Consider the following 22,079-nt stretch of genomic DNA (forward strand, 5'->3'; position numbering starts at 1 on the left):
CCGTCTGGGAGGCACGCCCACCAAAGGGGGCGTGCTGTCAATCAACATCGACAGCACGCCCCCTTTGATCAGACACAACGAGCGAAGGAAAGTCCTTCGCTCGTCGCGTCTCGCGCATGTGCACGACGGAGCTCCCTCCGTCGTGCGCATGCGCAGTGCAGACCATCGACCCACTTGCGAGCGGACAGCCGCTCGCGAGTGGGTCTGAATCAGGGCCTATGTCAAATGAACACAAGTGTTACTTTTCAACTGGGCATAAAGTGGAATTTAAAAGCCAATTGGTGAAAACTCGGAGTCAGCAGGAACTGATTGTTAAAGGGCCAGAGATTGTGCTTCCGTGGATCTCTCCTGTAATAGGTGCTAACTTGTTAGGACCATAGGCTACCAGTTCTTAGGATTTGTCCAGCCGTGCCTTACAAAACCATACTTTCTTAAAGCATGGTTTTGTTAATAACCTGTGGTCTCTGCTATTGCCCTAATGATCCGTCATTAGCAATAAATGTTACATTGCGCCTACAGCACTTTTACTACTTATCTGCTGTTTTAACATGCACAACACACTGCTTTGTGTATACTGCTTTTATGTATGTATAAGTTTTGTGTTTATTGGATCTTCTTTGTCTTTAAAAAGAAATGGCTCCAAGCAACTGATCTTCCCAAAGAAGTCTACCAGTACCTTGCTCACTATGTTCCCAAAATCTACTGCCGTAAAGCTGACCCGGTCACAGACCATGAAGAAATGTTGGCCCAGCATGCGCTACTGGGACCTTTGGAGTGGTATCTGTGTGGAGAGGACCCTGCCACTGGGTTGCAAAAGCTGGAGCAAGCAAACAAACCGTCTCAGCTGTGTGGGCGAGTATTTAAAGTGGGGGAGCCGACTTATTCCTGCAGGTGGGTACCTGTGTTGGTCTTACATCCTTAATCATCATAACCTTATAAACCCGTACGGCACCTGTTATAAAGTTCTCAAATCACCTTCTTAGAAAGCAAGCATCAATGAGTTCCAGTATGTGATCTGTTGCACTTTAGAATTTCACATGGATTATGTATGAAAGAAGATTAATTTAACATATCTTTGCAGGGATAAATGCAGGATTTCTGCAGGGGGGTTTCCAAATATTGGTACTAGAGGGAGGGGTAGGGATTAGGGATAGGAGAGTATAGAAATACTCCCCCCAAACACCAGAGGATCGGAGCTCTGGCCCGGAAGTCGCAGTCACATGCTTACCTGCTCCCACTGCAGACGTCGGGAGCAGGTAAGTCACCGCTGGGCCATAAGGGACTACATGTCTACATTCTAACATGGACATTTCATCACTGTCCACTTCAACATCGACATTAAGACCGTGTCGACATTCTCATGTTGACATGATGAACCCGTGTGGATGTGTAAGTTGTAAATTTGCCCTGCCAGGTGTGGGCTATGCATAGTGGAGCTGCTACCCTTGGGGCTATTTATATAATAAGGCATTAAGCTGTTATTTTCGGCATAAAGCTATATGTGGTGGGCAAGATACTAAATAAGTGGGACATTAATCTGTGTACAGTGGATATTTAAGGCTGTAAATACTGACTTGACTATAGATGGTGAGCACTTTAATATACTGGAAATGGACCTAACTAATATATTAGAGTAATTGGCACTAGGTCAGCATTGCACGGTATCTACTTGTTTGCCACACTATACATACCCAGTCCTCCGTGCTAAAAAGCTAGCTGAAACCCTGAGCCTCCGTATCATGTATGCTATGTAGTTACGTTTCAGACTAGCTATGCTCTGTATTCTATTAGGCCTGCTGCCGTCTATGACCAAACAGTCCGTCCCTGCATATAAAATAATTTAGAGAACACTGCTCTAGAGCAGTGGTTCTCAAACTCTGTCCTCAGAAACAGTTCATGTTTTCCAGGTCACCCAGCAGGTGCACAGGTGTGTTCATTACTCACTGACATATTTTAAAAGATCCACAGGTGGAACTAATTATTTGACATGCACTGTTTGGGGTCCTGAGGACTAAAGGTACCCATACATCTGCGACGGATCGTCACAATGGGATCAGAAACGCCGGTCGGCGGCCATCGATGTTCCGCGATTCGTCGCAGGATCGGTGAAATTCTACATGTTAAATTTCACCGATCTGCCAATCGCCATAATTTTTTGATCGTGATCGACATATCTGAAATCCAGCATGTTGGATTTCAGCGATCCTGCGATGTATCGCAGGTGTATGGGGCCCTTGGGTTTGAGGACTTGTGCTCTTCTAGATGGAGGAAAATTATGGATGCAAATATCTGAAATATTTATATCTTTGGAGCAAATAGATCTCGCAGTCCATGATATCTCCATAAAGTTACCATGATAACTACACATAACTGGAGCTTTACAGGGATTGCATCATAAGTGTAAATAAATACAACCCATGTCCTGGTAAAAAAACCCATCAGTGGATTCAAAGCTATTTATTTTCTATAGACATGAAGCTGTTATATTTGAACATACACTGAAATAATTTTCCTTTTTTATCACTAATATAAGTCTTTACAAAGGGTTAACTCCTTAAGATATGCACATTTTAAATTTGATGTATCCATATGCTACACTTATCTTGAGTGATGCTATTATGTTGTAAACTTGTCTGTACAGGAGAAGTTCCTATTCTCATGTATAGTGTGTGTACAAATGCAGAACTGGCCTTTTCTACATATGTGTCCTCGTACAATGGTGGCTTCACTTACGCCAAACAGCCCCTTTCAGCGTGCCAGGTTCCTGGTGAGTCAGCCGCACAGAGCTTACTTTTTGCTCAAAATGTGCCTCTTATTCACACAAATAGAAGCAACAAAACGACTTTGCTAGATTGCGGTGATCAATTTGATGTGTGACATTTGTACATCTGTGTGCTAATGAGGAGCCTGAATCTGCATACGGAGTGCTACGATGCTGCAGCCGCAGCTTTTTCTCACTTCAAGTTCCGTTTGTGCTTCATCTGTGACTTTGTACGTGTTTAAAGCTAATTCCTGTGCGGTTAACGTCGCAGCCCAGCGTCTGTAGGTCACATTCAGTGGTGTTTCACTGCGGCTAATGAGACGCAACATGTAAAGAAAAGACTGCGCTAAACTTCTCAGAGAGCGGCTCAGTATGGCGCTAGGTGTATAAGAACACATTTATTTTATGTAGTGACGACAATTTACCCCAGTACACGGGAATTTTATGTACAAGACTGGTGTAGTTTGTACAAAAAGGAGGTCTATATATTTGAGTGCACTAATGACAACAATTTTGAGCATGCTAATTAATTTAAATATAACTTTTGTTTATTAATTCTTAAACTTGTGCCATAAATGAAATCAAATAACCAAAATATTCATATAAACTTAAAAGATAGTGAAGATCGAAGCAAGTGTTCTAAAACTACTGTTTTATCAATTATATATTTTCTTACATTAGAAGAAGTAAATAGCTTCTATATGTATATGTAATTTTTTCTGTGATAATAACTCTTCTGTGGGGGTACTCACATGTCCCTCTTGTGTATCTGGAGTATGATACCAACACCTGTGATACCTATCTAAACTCTAATAGTGACCTGTATGATGATGATATTTTAGGAAAATGTAGTACAGTATCTAAGGAGTAATAATAGGATACGTATTCTGGGGTGGGCACAATAGACCAATGTTTACAATTTGCAGAAGCCAATGTGATTGCTACTTATTCCCCTCCGAATGTGTTTTGTTCATACAAATGAAAGCTTCTCTTTATATTACATGGGCTATTAAGTCCTCTCAGATCACAAAGTGGGTCCGACTCCGATGTGTACGGTATTGCACAGCCGCAGGGAAGCGACTCTGAAATACCGTACAACTAATATGCTAATGCTTGCAGGAGGCGTCTGAGGGAAAAAGATGTCTCCAGTCACCATCGCAGATCCAACGGAGACCCTGACCTCTGCACTACCGGAAAACTGGGGCAACACGCCACCATATCCTGGAAAGCAGGCTGACGTCGCCCCCTCCCCTAAATGGGTGCGGCTGGGGGGCAGTGCGTGTGATGATGCACTCGTTCTGCACAGGTGCTCCACCATCGGAAATGTACGTAAACCATCTGGTTTACGTACATTTCTAAATCAGGCCTAGTGTGTATTGCATACAGTAAGTATTGGAGCAGAAGTGTCATCTCTATGCATCCCCAAGATCGCTTTTTAGTATTGCACAGGAACTCCCTTATATTGTTGTCCAAAGTGTACCAAAATATATAATGCCTATAGTTCATACTGCTAACTTGTATATTATGTAAGTATTGTATCCAAAATTAGCACTTTTCATTGATTGTACATCTGTTCTCAGAAGGCAGTATTGTGCAGTGTGTAGACCAGGGGTAGCCAATCCTGGTCCTCGAGAACTGCCAACAGTGCATATTTTCCAGATCTCACAGAATCACAAGTGTAATGATTAACTCCACCTGTGGATCTTTTCAAATGTGTTAGTGAGTAATGACTACACCTGTGCACCAGCTAGGTGGTCTGGAAAACGTGAACTGTTAGTAGCTCTTGAGACTACCCCTGGTGTATATAGTGGTCAATCATTGTTAGGGATTCCAGTCCCAAAATTCTTTATAAATCCCAGGATTTCGGCATTACCAGGCTACAATCCAGGGATTAATTTTTGTATTGGGTTTAAGAAAAGATGGAAAAAAAAAAGGAAAACTTTAAAACTGCGCACATCTCTACTGGAAAATAGAAGTTAGTTGGCTAGACTGATAAGTAGGGTGTCATCGCTAATTAATCTTTGGATTTTTCCCCTATATACCCGGCTGCAGAGAAGGCACGTTCATGCTCTACGCTAAGCATGGTTAAGTCCATGTCCATATTTTGAGCTGCGATATCACCTGCTGATACAGCTGTGGCTGTGCCAGACATCATCTATATTAGGAAGAGTTACATGATGACCATCATCATCGTTGACGTCGTCTATACAAGACGAGGGCAGATCAGCCATTATTATGGATGAAGAGGGCTTAGTAGATTGTGTAATTTCAGTTGCGTCCTTTTTGTAGAGAACATCACATAGTGCAAGGTGAAGCCTGTGCACTAGATGACACAACTGGGGTTCAGCAGCTACAAATTTTCCAACTCGCACCATACGTTTGGACCATCTGTGACGACTGCTACAATATAATTTTCAAGCGTCACATTAAACTCATTTAAACGTGTTCCGAAAATGTCAAGACAGTTTTCGCCAGCCATCGATAAATAAACTCTGATGCGTTAACATAAACAGACCCACACTGCGGAACTTATTTTGGCCATGTAAGATGATATTCATATATATTTTATGAGCAGTAGAGGACCATTCATCAAATGCAGCAGTAAATTCCCTCCCCTCCACCATTTGAAAATAGATTATTTCCTGAATAGTTTTTTATTTGATTTTCAGGGCATAATTAACAGCTCTATTTTGTGTGGCAGTCTGTTTGGAAGGTTAATCCCCTCATACCCTTTAGCAATTAATAATTACCTTAAATCCTGTAATGTATAAAAAATGTTGAACGCCAGTCCGCCTGAAGCTGTCGTTCACGCTAAAGTTGCATTAATGATGTGTTTTCTGAGGCCCAAAATAATAGCAAATAGTTTAATTTCATAGGTGGTGAACTTTCATCAATATTCATTTGACTTGAACTTGGCATGACCATGGACTCGTTTGGTCGTACTTTTATTTTTTATTTGGCTGTTAAATGTGCATTTAAACTTTTGTAGAACCGCCCCAGGTTGTTAAAATAGGACTGCAAGTTTAACATTTTGCTGCTTGACACAGCTGTAAAAAAATTAAACCAAACATCCGTCTGACACATATCTTTATTATAAGTAACATACGAAGGTGGGCTTTTTGTGCTGTTTCCATAATATAAAATACCAACGTGGCACTTTGAAATGCAAACATAAGGTTTGTGTGTTTTTACACTAACGCACCTTTATTTGAATTAGACAATAACGGTCCCGTAGCCAGAGGAGATTTGTCTTATTTTTTTTTTAAATCTATTTGCGGCTATTAAACACCAGACAACAGTGCACAGAGTCTACAAATATAATTCCACAAAGGTACTGCGGCTACTGTTGCACTTTAAAGTGCAGTCCACAAGAAATACATGTGTGTTTGACATCTTTTCTCCACAGCGTTATTATTATTAGTCTGTAGATATATAAATGGTATTACTATGGTACCAGAGAGGTAGTTTCATGTGTCTTACTTTTTATATCAGTTTGCTGCTATTAAGCACCAGAATACAGTGCATAAAGTACACAAATAACATTCCACAATGGTACTACTGCTGCACTTTGAAATGCAGTCTCCAAGAAAAAAGCTTTTTAGACACAGCTTTAATATTATATACAGGCTGTAGGTACATGGATATATTATCTCTAATACTCCTTTTCCACCAAAAACCCTGTTCCGACTCGGGTGTTCATCATGGTTCCAACCCGGGTCAGACTCCATTACACTGCACCTTGTATTATTATTATCCTTATTTATATGGCGCCACAAGGGTTCCGCAGCGCCTCACAAAGTACATTAACAAATGAGGAAACACATAAAACAGCGACTTACAGTACAAGACAATACAGAATAAGAACATAGTTTATAAACATTGCAGCGATCATAACACTCAAAAAAGCAGTCGGGCGTAGGACATGTACCCACGTATTCTCTGGAAAATCTTTGTATGTCATTAGAAATAGTTTATTTATGGGCTCACAAAGATGAGGTCATAAAAAGTGGGTGGTGACTTCTCACTGAAGTGCCAATCAGCAGCTTTTTTGCATTATCTGGGTCACGCCATTTACACTGCACCATTACCTGGGGCTTTCCCATGTTCAACCTAGGTAGAGACCAGGGTCACTCGGCCCAAGTTATATTTCAAGGACCCTTTTACACTGAGCCGCGACCCGGGTAGACATGGAAATAACCCGATTATTGCGGCAGTGGAAAAGGGGTATTTTTTATTTATTTAAAATTTTTTTTGTATTTTTCCCCACTCAGACAGTGCACCACAAATTTAATACAATTCTTTTATGGCAAGATGGTTTTTCAAATACAAGGGCAGGGCAATGCAAAGACTTCCTCAGTCTCCCTGCCAATGTCAGTGTGATTTTTATTTTTACAACTCGTGTCCTGATTATTCCTTCTGTAGAAAGTGCCCCTGCAATAGCAAGAAGTACAAATACAGCTGTTCCCAAGACCCTAACACTCCCACTCTGTCTCTCTCCTCTCCCTACTACTGCTGCCTACGGCAGATTCCTGTGACTGTCTCTCTCTGTGGCTAGCCAGCATAGAAGACTCATCAGGAGGAAGTGGCGTGCTTCATATACTACTAAGCACGTAACTTGTACCTTTCCTGCCCGCTGAAATCCTTCTCTGCCCCTTCACTGAATGACAGCGTCAGTAGGGCAGCGCATTAATCGCAGACACTGCATTTAGAACCGTGCCGCTCGCGCATGTGGTCACTGAGCCTGTAAAGAGTCACTGGGAGCGGCTGCCGCAGTGACCACAAGAATCTCGTTAATACACAGAATTTGGTGGTAAAAATTCCAGGGAAATCGGAAACTGTCCAAAATCCTGGGATTGTATACCTTTATCAATTTACTCAGCTTCACCCCTCCAGCTCATCTAAAGCTCAGAAAGTGGCGACTTCCGCGGAGGTCCCAGACATATAGATTGGGACCCAGGAAATTAAGCCCCAATTTATCACCGTTCCCCCTGGGGGAAAGCTACTTTGTGTTGAAGGGAAAACTCCTTTTTGGCTAATTTCATATAGCAAGTTGTAACATTTCTTCATATATTTTTTCTTAATACGGTCAGTGACACTATGAAACATGCTAAAACAATGTGGTCAAAATAACACAGGATCACACAAACACGAAGAGAAGGGTCAGTAGTTTCAAGGGTGCAGTGGGAACCACAATAATATAATTTAATAGTTCTAAACTTTATTGATATGTATTGAATGTATTAATCTCATCAATTGAAATAGGTGAAATATAAAACAAAAAAACGTGAAGAAAGGAATGAAAAATAGTAAAGAATATTAAAATATATGTTCAACAAAACAACCGTTGTCTGTGTCTTTCCGTTTCAGTATATCACTTATCACAGCTATTTGCTTAGTGGTATTCACACACTGTTATGTCTTTGTTTCATATGTTATAGCCAGAGAGTTTAATGGAAGGTAATTCCCTCACATAGTGAGAGATAGGTGTTGTGTAGTCTTAGCCCTTTATCAAAATAACCAATCAATGCTGCCAAAGATACTCTATTTCACATAATTATTACACATTCTCATATCATCATAATGGTCCTGCTATAATCCTATATATAGCCTTGCTCTGCTAATACAGTATTATATTCCAACTGATAACCATTGTATTATGTGTCATTTTTATCTTCTGATTAAATGTATCCAATCCGTTCCCCCTTGGTAACTGCATAAATGGCTACTATAGTCTTAAGGTGCATACACAAACGATTTTTTGAACGATTATCATTAACGATATTGTTCAATCGTTGAAAAAATCGTTCACTTTCTGAGTGAAACCGATGAACGATTATCGTTCATGCGCGTTCACGTTTGTAGTTTAGTCAGACTGGCCAACTCAATGATTTTCATTAAGTTAATATGCAAAAATCGTTTGTAGTTCCAAAAAATTGTTCATTACATTTAGTAAATGAACTATTTTAGTAAATGATTTTCGTTCATTTTTCCCTTGAAAAAATTAACGAAAGTCGTTTTCTAAAATCGTTCATTTACTAAATCGTGTGTGTGTGCAGCTTTAGTGATTTTGCCATTCGTATAATATTCTTTATTAACCACACAAATTTTTTTTACTGTGCGATTCAAATGTATTTGTCCTACTAATGAGGATTCACATCATATCCTGCACAGGTAGAACTCAGTATGCATTCATTTGTATTCTATTCACAATAATCGCTAATAAGGTTATGGCAGGTTAGGGCTGCATCTGCCGTATCAATTAGCTGCTGCTGTTCGTTCTTCGCTTATTGTTGTGATCAGTGCTTCTATGATGGGCTGCTCTCTCTGTGGATCCCTGGCGCTTGTGGCACTATTAATCCCCTCTAAGCCTCTTCTATCCCCACCAATAATATCTACTAGCGGCTGCTGCACTGCAAGCCGAGTGAGCACCGGCGTAACTTGTATGCTCCTATATTACCCTGTCCTCTGCCTAGGCTGTCACCGCTCTGTTTGGAGACGTTTAAAAAGTCACCAGGACTACGGTGTGACACATACTGTATTTCAATCTCACTTTAACCGCATTAACAATAACAGTGCATATCAATATATTCAGAACATAGGCAACGGCTGCAGGGAGCCTACGGCCGTTTCACCATTCAGGCTTTGTCAAGGCCATTCATAATAGCACTGATCTCAATAATATGCTAGGATTGAACAGCACCAGCTAAACGATGCCGCAGATGCAGCCATAACCTTATTGCTGATTAATGTGAATAGATTTTAAAAATAGAAATGAATCCATACTGAGTTGTACCTGTGCGTGATATGATGTGAATCCTCATTAGTACAACATAAATACATTTAAATAGCACAGTAAAAAAAAATGTGCGTGCTAAATAATGAATATAATAGTGACCATTTATGCAGTTACCAAGGGGGATTAGTTACATTTAATCAGGAGATAACCATTGTATTTTGTGTCTCTCTTTGATCAGTTGGAATATAATACAGGTTGAGTCTCCCATCTCCAAATATTCCAAAATTCTGATTTTTTTTTTTGCTTGACTGAGAAACTTAAACCTTTTGATTTTTGATTGTTCAGTGTACACAATCTTTGTCTAAAGCACAAATATTGTATACAGACCTTCAGTCTGTGTGTATAAGGTGTATATGAAACTTAACTGAATTTTATGTTTGTACACAAACTTTGTTTGAGCCACAAAATTATTGAAAATATGGTATAAAATTACCTGCAGGCTGTGTGTATTAGGTGTATATAATACATAAATGCATTCTGTGTGTATATTTGGGTCCCATTCCCAAGGTATTTCATTATGATATGCAAATATTCCTAGATACGGAATATTCAGATATCCAAAATACCCCTGGTCCCAAGCATTTTGGATATCGGAGACTCAACCTGTACTGTATTAGTAGAACGAGGCTATATATAGAATTATAGCAGGACCATTATGATTAGCCCATTATGATGATATGAGAATGTGTAATAATTATGTGAAATAGAGTATCTTTGGCAGCATTGACTGGTTATTTTGATAAAGGGTTAAGACTACACAACACCTATCTCTCCCTGTGTGAAGGAATTACCTTCCTTTAAACTCCCTGGCTAAAACATATGAAACGAAGACATAACTGTGTGTGAATACCACTAAGCAAATAGCTGTGATAAGTGTATAAAAATAAAGGAAGATGGTCTCTGAAGCGCTTCCTAAACACTTAGAATATACTTATAAATAAATCTTGTGCAGCTTGTCACTTTCTTGGATAATTCCTCATCAGTACAATATGTATAAAGACAAAAAAAAACACGTGTAGAATAGTTTCGATAGTTATACACATTTAAGTCCTTTTAAAGGCAGATCAAATGTTCTTTTTTCCTAATTATGCAGAACGTACCATACTCAGTAAGGTTTGTATGGCTATAAGCACATAGCAGGTTCTTTTAAGAATGAATTCCCACAATCAGCATGTGAATACACCCAGCACAGGGAAGAACAAGTAAAACTTACTACACTCACTTCAAACAATGTGGGATAAAGCACATAATGGTATATTTTATATATCAAATAATTCTGTACCCAACTCACATAGGACGATAACAGTTTAAACACATCATGGTTTCTTCAGTATTTATTCCACAAATACATATGTAGCATGCAGGATTAAATAAAAAATTCCACCATCTAAACAAAGATGAAGTCCAGAAAGGGAAGACCGCAGAAGCCAGGCACAGATGTTTATACTGGGATATAGTCCAAAAAGACAATCTGGACCAATCTCTTTAGTAGTCCATAAGTTCTCCTAATGGTGCAGATAACTCTCCTAACCAACGCGTTTCAATATAGAAATCTTTATCAAGGTATCAAGGAGAGTTATCTGCACCATTAGGAGAATTTCTGGACTGCTGGTATGGCATCTTTCTGAAGGTACTGGGTTTTTTACTGCAACCAGAAAAAAGGTGAAAGAGGATGCTCTCATAGTATAGTATATTAACACAACTAATTATGGTATCACAAACAAATATACATAAAGGTGGATAATTACATTTGGATAGCATCAAACAAGCTTATCTGAAAGTAGTATTAAGGGCACTGCGTCCTCAACGCGTTTCGTAACTTAGGCGTAATTCGCTGGACTTCGACGCGGTGACCTTAATACTACTTTCAGATAAGCTTGTTTGATTCTATCCAAATGTAATTATCCACCTTTATGTGTGTTTGTTTGTGATACCATAATAAATTGTGTTAATATACTATACTATGAGAGCATCCTCTTTCACCTTTTTTCTGGTTGTGGAAGCTAAAAGGCTACATACTCTCTACAGTGGATGTGGTATTGGTGTGGATCCATGACCCTACTATATGCCTGTTTATTTGGGGCAATACGGTACGCCTTTATTTACTGTGCAGTATGCCAAATGTATTGACCATATTACACTATAGGCCCTTGTTCTTACACTTTTTCATAAATTTTAAATATACAGCTGTATTAACTTAAATACTACACATTGATAGTAATATAACAATGTCTTTTTAAATACTGAAACAATGTATTTAGTCTAATAGCAGCAGCAAGTAAATGTATCTTTATTCACACTGCTTTGTCGTATGCTCAGCAAGCACTAGAATTCATCCAAATACAGCATTAATATAATGATGTTTAAATTAGCCATCCAATGTCTATAAACCAGAGTTGGCTTATCGTATTGGCGTTACCGTAATAGTTATTCCCATGAGGTCACCTTTCTTGTCGGGTCTTGCTCCTATTCAGAGTATATATAGATTGCTACCTACCAGTATATAACACTGCTGAAGTACAGAGATAGGGGCAAGAAGTCTCTATATACCAGTAGCTGGCTGCATCAAATAATCAACCGTGGATGCCAGGGTTTTGTTTATTATAAATGGCTGCACACCTCAGTGTGCTGTGCAGCTGCTACAACTCATGGCTGCGTTTCACTCCTGTGTAGGAGCAGGGATATGCAACCTGACACAATTGCCGGTAGTGACTCTGTATGCTGATGATCACAAATGTGCTCCGGCCTTAGAGAGAAGCTAGAGGTGGTTTGGAGGAAGTAAAGCTTCTACAATATGCGACCAAACAAGGAGGGCAGCAACGCGTTTCATCCATCTCTGGACTTTTTCAAGCTGGTTTTGCTTTTGTTTAGACTTGAATAGGGAATTTAACCCAATCACCTACTGCCCCTTATTACGGGTGAAGCTCCCACCCATGTATCCTGTGCCACTATTCCCATAGATCCAGTTAGACAGGTACTGTTACTGCTTGGTGCAACTGTATTGTGCTCTTAGTAGGGGTCCTACATCTTTGAAAGTCAAGCGTTCAACCACTTGTGCACAATATATAAATGTTGATACAAACCTAGTGTGTAACACTTCATTTCAGTTTTTACCCTTTTAACTATGCTTTGACTCAGCTATTTGCTTTGAATGTTAAAACGTCTGAAAATAAACAGGCTGTTCACAAACAGGAAATAGACTTAGAGCCGAACTTGACCTCATTTACAGTTTTGCTGTGAAACGACAAAGCAACTGTTCCCTACCACTTCCCGTCACGTTGAGTCATTTGTGTCTTACCCTACCTAGCCCTGATCAACTTGTGTGAGTAGCATCCTCTAAAAACAGATACTGTAGAGATCCAGTTATCTAAGTGCTAGATTGTGACGTCCATTAACGCACGGACACTAGTCCGCTAACTTCCCAGCCACGCTCCCATGCATTCTGGTATTATAAGGAAAATAATCCTATGTGCAAGTTTAATGCTGCTAGTTATTTGATAGAACTATGCCTACAGCACTTAAGGCAATAATAACATAAGAAAAATTATAAACTACATTTTAGAAGTTATAAAATGAGTATTACTTTAGATATAACTGCAAGTAGGTGTTTATACAGCTCCTATATATTGGTACTTGCCCTTTTATTGTACATGAAATATGTGAATTGGCCAAAGAACAGGGGAACAGCAGTATATATTTAAGTCATGGTGCATGGTTCATGTAGTCAATTGGGAATCCTCTTCTGTTTGAAACGGCTTTCAATCAATAGACCAAGTAATAATCCACATTGGCTTTATACACAAAGCTGCTGGAAAACCTTTGTCGGGATCAGAAAATTAGGGCCCTTTCTGCACTTAACTAGTATTTATAAACTCAACATGTAGAAAATCAGTAGGCAAAACGAAGATAAAGGCATGTCTATCATAGTCCTTGTCCTCCATTCATTATAAAACAGCAACCAACTGGCCGGTTTTAACTGGACTTCAGGGGTCTAAGACTAGGTCAGATAAGCATTTGTGGATGATTTATTGATTGATTGATTTAGATTTCTTAAACCTATTTGGTTAGCGGATTACCATTGTATTACCCTGTGTGGTTTTTTTTTTTTTCCTTCCATTGGATAGTGTGGGTACACTCATTCTTTAGATTTAGTACTATCCTATTATCAGAGTTACCATGAAGAATAGGTACCATCACACTTTAGGATTAGGTCAATCCTATTACCAGAAGTGTTCTGAAGGATAGGTACTCTCACTCTTTAGCCTTAGGACCATCATATTACTAGAAGTGCTGTGAATGATGGGTACTCACTTTCTAACCTTAGGCCCATCCTATTACTAGAAGTGCCATGATTGATGGGTACTTGCACTGTATAGGCTTAGGATCATATTATTACCAGATGCACCATACAGGATAGGTACTCTCATTCTTTAGGGTTAGGACCATTTTGTTACCAGAAGCTCTGTAAAGGATAGGTGCCCTCAATCCATAGGGTTAGGATCATCCTGTTACCAGAAACACCATGAATGATAGGTACTCTGTGTGCTGGGTTACTTATGTGTCACACAGATCTTGGGGACACCCAGAGCTGTGCCGATTCTTCCCTGCCCTATGAGAATTGTGTAGGATATAGCAATACAGAATTCAAGTGCAGAAATATTCAGATGTGCCCAGTTACATTGTGGCTGATCGGTCCACAAATGTACGCACGCCTCACGCCATGCGATACCCTGCGCCTACATAAGCTACGGTACGCTTTGGCGTACACTGCAATCACACTATACTATCCTATGGAGGCGCGGGTGCACTTGCAGTGCGCATATCCGCTCGCGGGTGCGCGTCTTGTGATTTGCCTCGCTAGTGGCAAGGATGTAGCTTGGCATATCTGTTGGTTTACTAATACATAATGGTTGTAATACTAGGGAAGGGAAAAGGGGAGACTCTGAGCAATGGTGCCAAATTAATTAAGATGATGGTAGAATTACTCCAAATAAATAAATATGCAAATGCGGATAGTAGTATCAGGGATATATTATCCTTATGGAGGTGCACCCATTAGAGTAAGAACAGCATTCAGAAAAGGGAAAGAAAGTACTCTATTTTTTGAGGCACAAGAATCTACCTTGTATAGTAAAACTTAACTTTTAATGTTTTGTCATAAAAGAATCATAGGAATCGAAAAACTTAAATTATAAACATACAATAATTGCACAATGTTTTATATTAAACGTCCTTTACCACACCTTAAATTAATCCAGACTAGTGAAACTACATTGATCCACAATTTGAATCCTACAAGAATATTTTTGCACCTAGTCTGAAAAAATATTTACTTTACAGATGCATAAAAAAGATACTCTGTTGAGATGATTGATATACAGGATAAGGAAAAATGCTGTCTTAACTTGGGATCTGAATATTCATTTGCTTGCTTTTTTTCCTCGGAAGATTATAGATTACTAACTGTTAAACATCTGCTATTTATTCATATGCGGTTAGATTGTGGTTGTCGTCTTACAGATATTGGGATATTTTTCCCTTGTATAGAAAATATATATACAAACTTAAAAACTTCACCTTGGCTACAGCTGCATCAGAACCAATTCGGGGTGGTTTCCCTTACATTTTGTATTGTGGTATTGGTACCTTGGATTATTGAATCTATTTATATAGATCTTGACCACTCTCTGATGTGCTGTTTGATATGATAAAAGTAATACATAATGGTATTAATACCCAGACTCTTCCAATACTCATGAACTGAGTAAGATAAAAGTGTTGTTTAATATTAAAGAAACAAACTGAAATAACTATACACTAAACATGAGGTTCCTGCATAGCAGTTCTTCTAAAAGAACAAAAAGCAGCATCTGCAGTGCTTGTATGTGAAAAGTGCTTGCTTGCTATTGTTCAGTATAAGATAAGGAATCTTCCCTTTGAGGCTTATAAAGTGCCAAACTTCTCAGCCATTCTTTTGAAGGCTTTACATACCGATATGTAGATAGAAGAAAACAGCCAGTTGCTTTGAAGTTCGTGTTCTGAAGGAACGCCTGGATCAGGGTAAGACTTACTTTCCACGTATAACAAATGGGGGTAGGTGCAGCACTGCACTTTCTTGTTTATTGTTAGGTGAAATGAGAGATGTATATTGTAAACCAGTAATAGTGTAGTATACAGTGCATCCGGAAAGTATTCACAGCACTTCACTTTTTCCACATTTTCTTATGTTACAGCCTTATTCCAAAATGGAATAAATTAATTTTTGTCCTCAAAATTCTACACACAATACCCCATAATGACAAGGTGTAAAACGTTTTGGCTATTTCTAGACATTGCTATTTACTGTCTATTGACTATAACCCGCTGTAAATAGGGGATTAAACATGCAACACAACCTATTAGACAGTTTCCTAAAATGACATGAATGAATAATTGAAGCCTGGAGGGTACATAATCCTGGCGAGAAAACAGAAGCGAGGGCCTTGCCTGCAAGAACTTCCAATCTAGATGGGATATGGTGGAAGACAATGGGGAGAACGAAGGGAGCAGAGTTTGGGAATGCAGAGGTTTGAGAGATAGGAAAGAGATGATAGGCAGATTTAACGGCACATTTAAAGGCAGAATGGCTGGATGCAATTTGGATTGAGCTTGGTGGCCAGCTGGTGTGTCCCTTCATGGGAAGCATTGAAGTTTTCTCCCTCAGCCACGTATTAATGTTCTGATGTATTTATCATTTTCCTCCATTGTTCTTATTTTTCAGAGACTGTGCTGTTGACCCCACATGCGTTCTGTGCATGGAGTGTTTTTTGGGAAGTGTTCACAGAGAGCACCGCTATCGGGTTAGTAATGTCTGCTTTTGTGATTACCTATATATGTGGCATTGTATCTTATAAAGTTGTCCTGGTATCACTGATGCCTCACAGGAAACAGGGCAGATACAGCATAAGCAATACTGACAACACAGTATCTGTGTATTATTTCTTCTATGTCACCAATTTTATTAATAAGCATTCCATATAAAGTATACCATACAGAATTTTGCTCACAGAATGCAAAATGTAACGTTTCTAGTGCAGTATATAGTATTAAAATGCAAGATAAAAAAAATGTGTGTCTTAATAAGCAGCATGTAGGTGCTATTCATGTAATTTAAATGAGTAATTTTACCATAGTCAGAGATTGTTAACGATCGTGGAAAGTCCCACCCAAATTCTAGATGTATAGGGTCTTTATTTGAGTGTTCCTGCAGTACATTAGGCAGGGGAGACCAGCTAAGAGGGAAAGTGCTGCAGTTTTAAGATTTACTCCTCATAACATCAGTGCAGCGACGATGTGCTTAAATGAGCTTTTTATGCGGACATTGACATGTTTAAGCCACTGAGTATTAGGAGAAGCCAATATAGAGCCAATGTCTTGCTCATCAGAAAGTTTTTTTGTAAAGCATATAGATCAGTGGTTCTCATACTCTGTCCTCAGGACTCCACACAGGTCATGTTTTCCAAGTCACCTAGCAGGTGCACAGGTGTATTCATTATTCACTGACACATTTTAAAAGTTCCACAGGTGGAGCTAATTATTCACTTGTGATTCTCTGAGTAGACCTGGAAAACATGCACTGTTTGGGGTCCTGAGGACCGAGTTTGAGAACCTGTGATAAAGATAAATAAAGCTCATCTGTGAGACGAAGTGGGCAAAGGACATCTGTCTCCACTCCACAACCGTAAGACATCCCCCTATAGAATGGTAAAAGATTGCAGCTGTATTATGACATTTAGGTCACTTTGAACTAGTGTCTCTTTTGGAGCATACTAGTCCTAATAATGGGGCATAGCCTAATGTATTGTATAAGACATCACTGAGGCAACGGCACATCCCTAGCTGGGCAGCTAGTGCATCTTCCCAATCTGAATCATCTACCAGACCAGAGGTGGCCAATCACTCAGAGGCAAAGAGCCAAAAAATATCTGTAGTCAAGCTAAAGAGCCGATAGCTATCACAAGGCCACAACCCATTTTTGTGCGCACAACTTTGGTATGACATTTGCAGGAACATGGCCTTATGCAGGGCCCTCTGTAGTTGTGCCCTTTATGCAGGCCCCCCTGTAGTGTAGTGCCCCCTGTAGTTGTGCCCCTTATGCAGGCCCCCCTGTAGTTGTGCCCCTTATGCAGGCCCCCCTGTAGTTGTGCCCCTTATGCAGGCCCCCCTGTAGTTGTGCCCCTTATGCAGGCCCCCCTGTAGTTGTGCCCCTTATGCAGGCCCCCCTGTAGTTGTGCCCCTTATGCAGGCCCCCCTGTAGTTGTGCCCCTTATGCAGGCCCCCCTGTAGTTGTGCCCCTTATGCAGGCCCCCCTGTAGTTGTGCCCCTTATGCAGGCCCCCCTGTAGTTGTGCCCCTTATGCAGGCCCCCCTGTAGTTGTGCCCCTTATGCAGGCCCCCCTGTAGTTGTGCCCCTTATGCAGGCCCCCCTGTAGTTGTGCCCCTTATGCAGGCCCCCCTGTAGTTGTGCCCCTTATGCAGGCCCCCCTGTAGTTGTGCCCCTTATGCAGGCCCCCCTGTAGTTGTGCCCCTTATGCAGGCCCCCCTGTAGTTGTGCCCCTTATGCAGGCCCCCCTGTAGTTGTGCCCCTTATGCAGGCCCCCCTGTAGTTGTGCCCCTTATGCAGGCCCCCCTGTAGTTGTGCCCCTTATGCAGGCCCCCCTGTAGTTGTGCCCCTTATGCAGGCCCCCCTGTAGTTGTGCCCCTTATGCAGGCCCCCCTGTAGTTGTGCCCCTTATGCAGGCCCCCCTGTAGTTGTGCCCCTTATGCAGGCCCCCCTGTAGTTGTGCCCCTTATGCAGGCCCCCCTGTAGTTGTGCCCCTTATGCAGGGCCCCCTGTAGTTGTGCCCCTTATGCAGGGCCCCCTGTAGTTGTGCCCCTTATGCAGGGCCCCCTGTAGTTGTGCCCCTTATGCAGGGCCCCCTGTAGTTGTGCCCCTTATGCAGGGCCCCCTGTAGTTGTGCCCCTTATGCAGGGCCCCCTGTAGTTGTGCCCCTTATGCAGGGCCCCCTGTAGTTGTGCCCCTTATGCAGGGTCCCCTGTAGTAGTGCCCCCTGTAGTTGTGCCCCTTATGCAGGGTCCCCTGTAGTTGTGCCCCTTATGCAGGGTCCCCTGTAGTTGTGCCCCTTATGCAGGGTCCCCTGTAGTTGTGCCCCTTATGCAGGGTCCCCTGTAGTTGTGCCCCTTATGCAGGGTCCCCTGTAGTTGTGCCCCTTATGCAGGGTCCCCTGTAGTTGTGCCCCTTATGCAGGGTCCCCTGCAGTTGTGCCCCCTATGCAGGGTCCCCTGCAGTTGTGCCCCCTATGCAGGGTCCCCTGCAGTTGTGCCCCTTATGCAGGGTCCCCTGCAGTTGTGCCCCTTATGCAGGGTCCCCTGCAGTTGTGCCCCTTATGCAGGGTCCCCTGCAGTTGTGCCCCTGCCCAATACTTACCTCATTCGGTCCACACTGTCAGGGCTCCTGCTGCAGCGCTGACTGGATCTAACGAGATCCAGCAGGCTCCTCACATCGCTGGCTCCCGTGCACTGCATCACTGGGAGCACTGGCCTCTGAAGCGATCAGAGGCTTTTTTAGCCTTTGATCGCTTCAGAGGTGAGCGTTCACAGTTCCAGTGGGGGTCTGCCGAGCCGCATCACAAAAACAAGAGCCGCGGGTTGGCCAACCCTGTACTAGACTAATATCTTTAAACCTAGCATGATGCTGTGTTGAGAACAGCCCGTTATGGAGTGTGAGGAATGCCTATGCGTTCGCTATCTGCTTTCTACCAAACCACATATGGGTATAAATAATCAACTTATACCTTGTAAAAGGGCTTCCCAGGAATAATCTATTATATATCAACATAATTTCATAGTTTTCCTTAATTTCTGAATCTGTCTGACTGTTATACTAGAGGTGTACAGAGGTTTTATTTATTCCTTCCGGAGTATAGATCGATTTATCCAACAATGAAGGAAGTGATGTTATGGTTGCAGGAAAGCTCGCAGTGAGTCTGCACAGTCTCCCTCTCATATATCGTTTGTTTCGAGAGAGAAAAGAAAAATCCATTCCATTTAGTTTGCAGTAGAAGAAAATGTGGAGTAAACCTATTGATCTCACCTGCATATCTTTGTGGTCCTAGTAGAGTGTATAAATGTATTTGCTTTTCTGACCAGATTCGCCATCCTCTTCCCATTTCGCCTTACATTTAAATGTATTGATATTTCTCTAGCGTGATCCCTCTAGCATTTGCACTGAAGGTATCCCATCATACATTGCTGGTAGCAAATCTATTACACACTCCTTGGTATGATTTCCATTCCTCTTACAGGCCTGACCCAGTTGGCAATGAGGTCAGCTAAAGTGAGTTTGGTATTCAAAACATTCATGGAAGTTTACAAGCCCAGTGTATGGAAATCATCCGACTGAGGATTTAGGTAAAAAACTCATTGAGTTCTAGTGCTTCATTAAGACCCATGGTGCTCAGTGCGTTTAATCTAAAGGCTAGAACTCAGTGATAGATTCACTGAATTCCTCACTCTGATGGTAATCTATGGACAATGAGCTGTAACAGGCATGGGATGGAACTCTGAAAAGACCGCCTGGGAAGTAGACATCTGGATAGAAAAGCAAAATCAATGCGTAAGAGCAATATGATAACACAATTGTGAATGTAAAGAACGACAGGCATCATGCAATCCCAAGCCGGATGTACTGTCACTAAATGGAGTAGGCTGTGTCACTACAGTAAACCACTTATCAGGTAGACTGAACTTCTCTCCAACAATTATTAAAAGTCCCCAACCATTGTGAAGGAAAATCTGGATTTTGTGAAATGTTTTCCACTCCATTTCAGGTTCAAATAGAGCTGTAAGTGGGTGAAATGTAAAATGCTAGGATCAGTATTGGGCTGGCGTCCACTTTTAAGTTCAGAACAATATATATGTCTTCCGGATCTAGGTTCAGAGGTAGTATTGCAAACTGCCTGGTTAATTAATATTTTACTGTTCTTGAATATTGTGCAGAGATGGCCTGGTAGAACCTCCCAATCCAACCTCTTTTTTAATGGAAGGACTTTACTATCTGTAATGAGTGTTTCTTGAAAACATATAGCATCTCCTTCATAAAATGTACAAATAATTACCTTATACCATAACATTTAATCCCCTTGCATGCCATTTTATGAATATTGACTTTTTATTAACTATAAACAATTTGCGAGGTGTATGAAGATTATTTGGATATGAAAAACTAAACAGGTTGTTTATAAGTATAAAAATTGCCTACAATATGTCAAATCAATCCACCCTGTCACCCACACAGCCTGTGCCCAAATTTTCCCCAGTAGATGCAAACGTTTATAGCGAGCAGTACACTATGCTCATGTAATGGGAGTTTCCTTTTAGCGTATTGTAATGCTGGACATACCCGGCCAGATAAAATGTCTATCAGACCGACAGACATTTTATCTGGCAGCCTGCCAGCCGCAGATGTCGCCGGCATACACTGTGAGATTTCTCTGTGTATTCGGCAGACATCCGCGCTCTGCCCCCGGGGGAGGAGACATTTCCCTGTTCCTTCCATGGGACGGAACATAGGAAATGTCTGTCGGCCGCGGCTGGGCATACAGTGCCCGATGTGGCTGACAGTTTACCGGTAAATATCGCATCGGACGGGCATGCTGGACACTCCGGCATGCCCGACGGAGCAATGTTTAACCCTCGGTCGCCCCCCCCACACGCTACAATTATCGGGGCGATTTGCCGATATCAGGCGAATCGCCCCGATAATTGTAGCGTGTAGAGGAAATTTGGCCAATATGGCAAGTAAGCCTGTAAATCTTAACTGTTCCATATGAATAAACTCTGCCTTACTTGCATATATAAATGTAACAACGAACATATAATGCATAAAATGCAAGTGAAACATGTCTTGGAAGATGATAATATTGAATAGGGCAGGTTTCAACCTTTCTGTATGCGTGCCGGTTACAACATATCACCGGGTCTGTGTGTGGAATGTGACACTGTATTATAGCTTTAATATACCAGGAAAAAAAGTTACTATTTATCAAGTCACTTTTGAACGTACCCAGAGGTTACCCATTGCCCTTGCAGAGGTAAGCACCAAATACATAGCGAGGGACATTACTCACTGCTCTGGGCAGATGGGTAAGGTCGGTCCCCTTCTTAAGGGAGCAAAGAGAGTGGATTTTGTATAAAATGCCCATGTAGCAGACGTAAACTAAGCTGTTTAATTTGTACAGGTGATGTATTTTCAGACGTTGACATATGAACCCTCATTGGTGCATTAGGGAACTTGTGTTTAATGCAGTGAAATGCTTTATAGGGTGTTTGGAAAAGTGTGCTCACTCAGCTGCAGTAACTCTCAGTTTAGTGGACACAGGGCCTGATTCAGACCCGCTCGCGAGCACTGAGCTCTCGCAAGCGGGTCGATGTTGCCCAAGTGCGCATGTGCGAGAACCGAATAACGACGGCCAAGCCGTCGTTA

The 22,079-nt window shown here is 41.3% G+C and overlaps 1 protein-coding gene across 5 annotated transcripts in view; it reads left to right on the forward strand.

The window, feature by feature from the left end:
- Positions 1 to 22,079, forward strand: part of UBR2 (ubiquitin protein ligase E3 component n-recognin 2) — a 157,385-nt gene that overhangs the window by 7,734 nt on the left and 127,572 nt on the right. For all 5 annotated transcript variants that reach the window (XM_088477299.1, XM_088477297.1, XM_088477298.1 and 2 more), the window contains exons 2-3: positions 632 to 891; positions 16,318 to 16,396. In XM_088477299.1, coding sequence (XP_088333425.1) covers positions 632 to 891; positions 16,318 to 16,396 — 339 coding nt within the window. The remainder of the gene's footprint in view (positions 1 to 631; positions 892 to 16,317; positions 16,397 to 22,079) is intronic.

Source organism: Taudactylus pleione, unplaced genomic scaffold (assembly GCF_031769625.1).
Source record: "Taudactylus pleione unplaced genomic scaffold, aTauple2 ptg000201l, whole genome shotgun sequence".
NCBI lineage: Eukaryota > Metazoa > Chordata > Amphibia > Anura > Myobatrachidae > Taudactylus > Taudactylus pleione.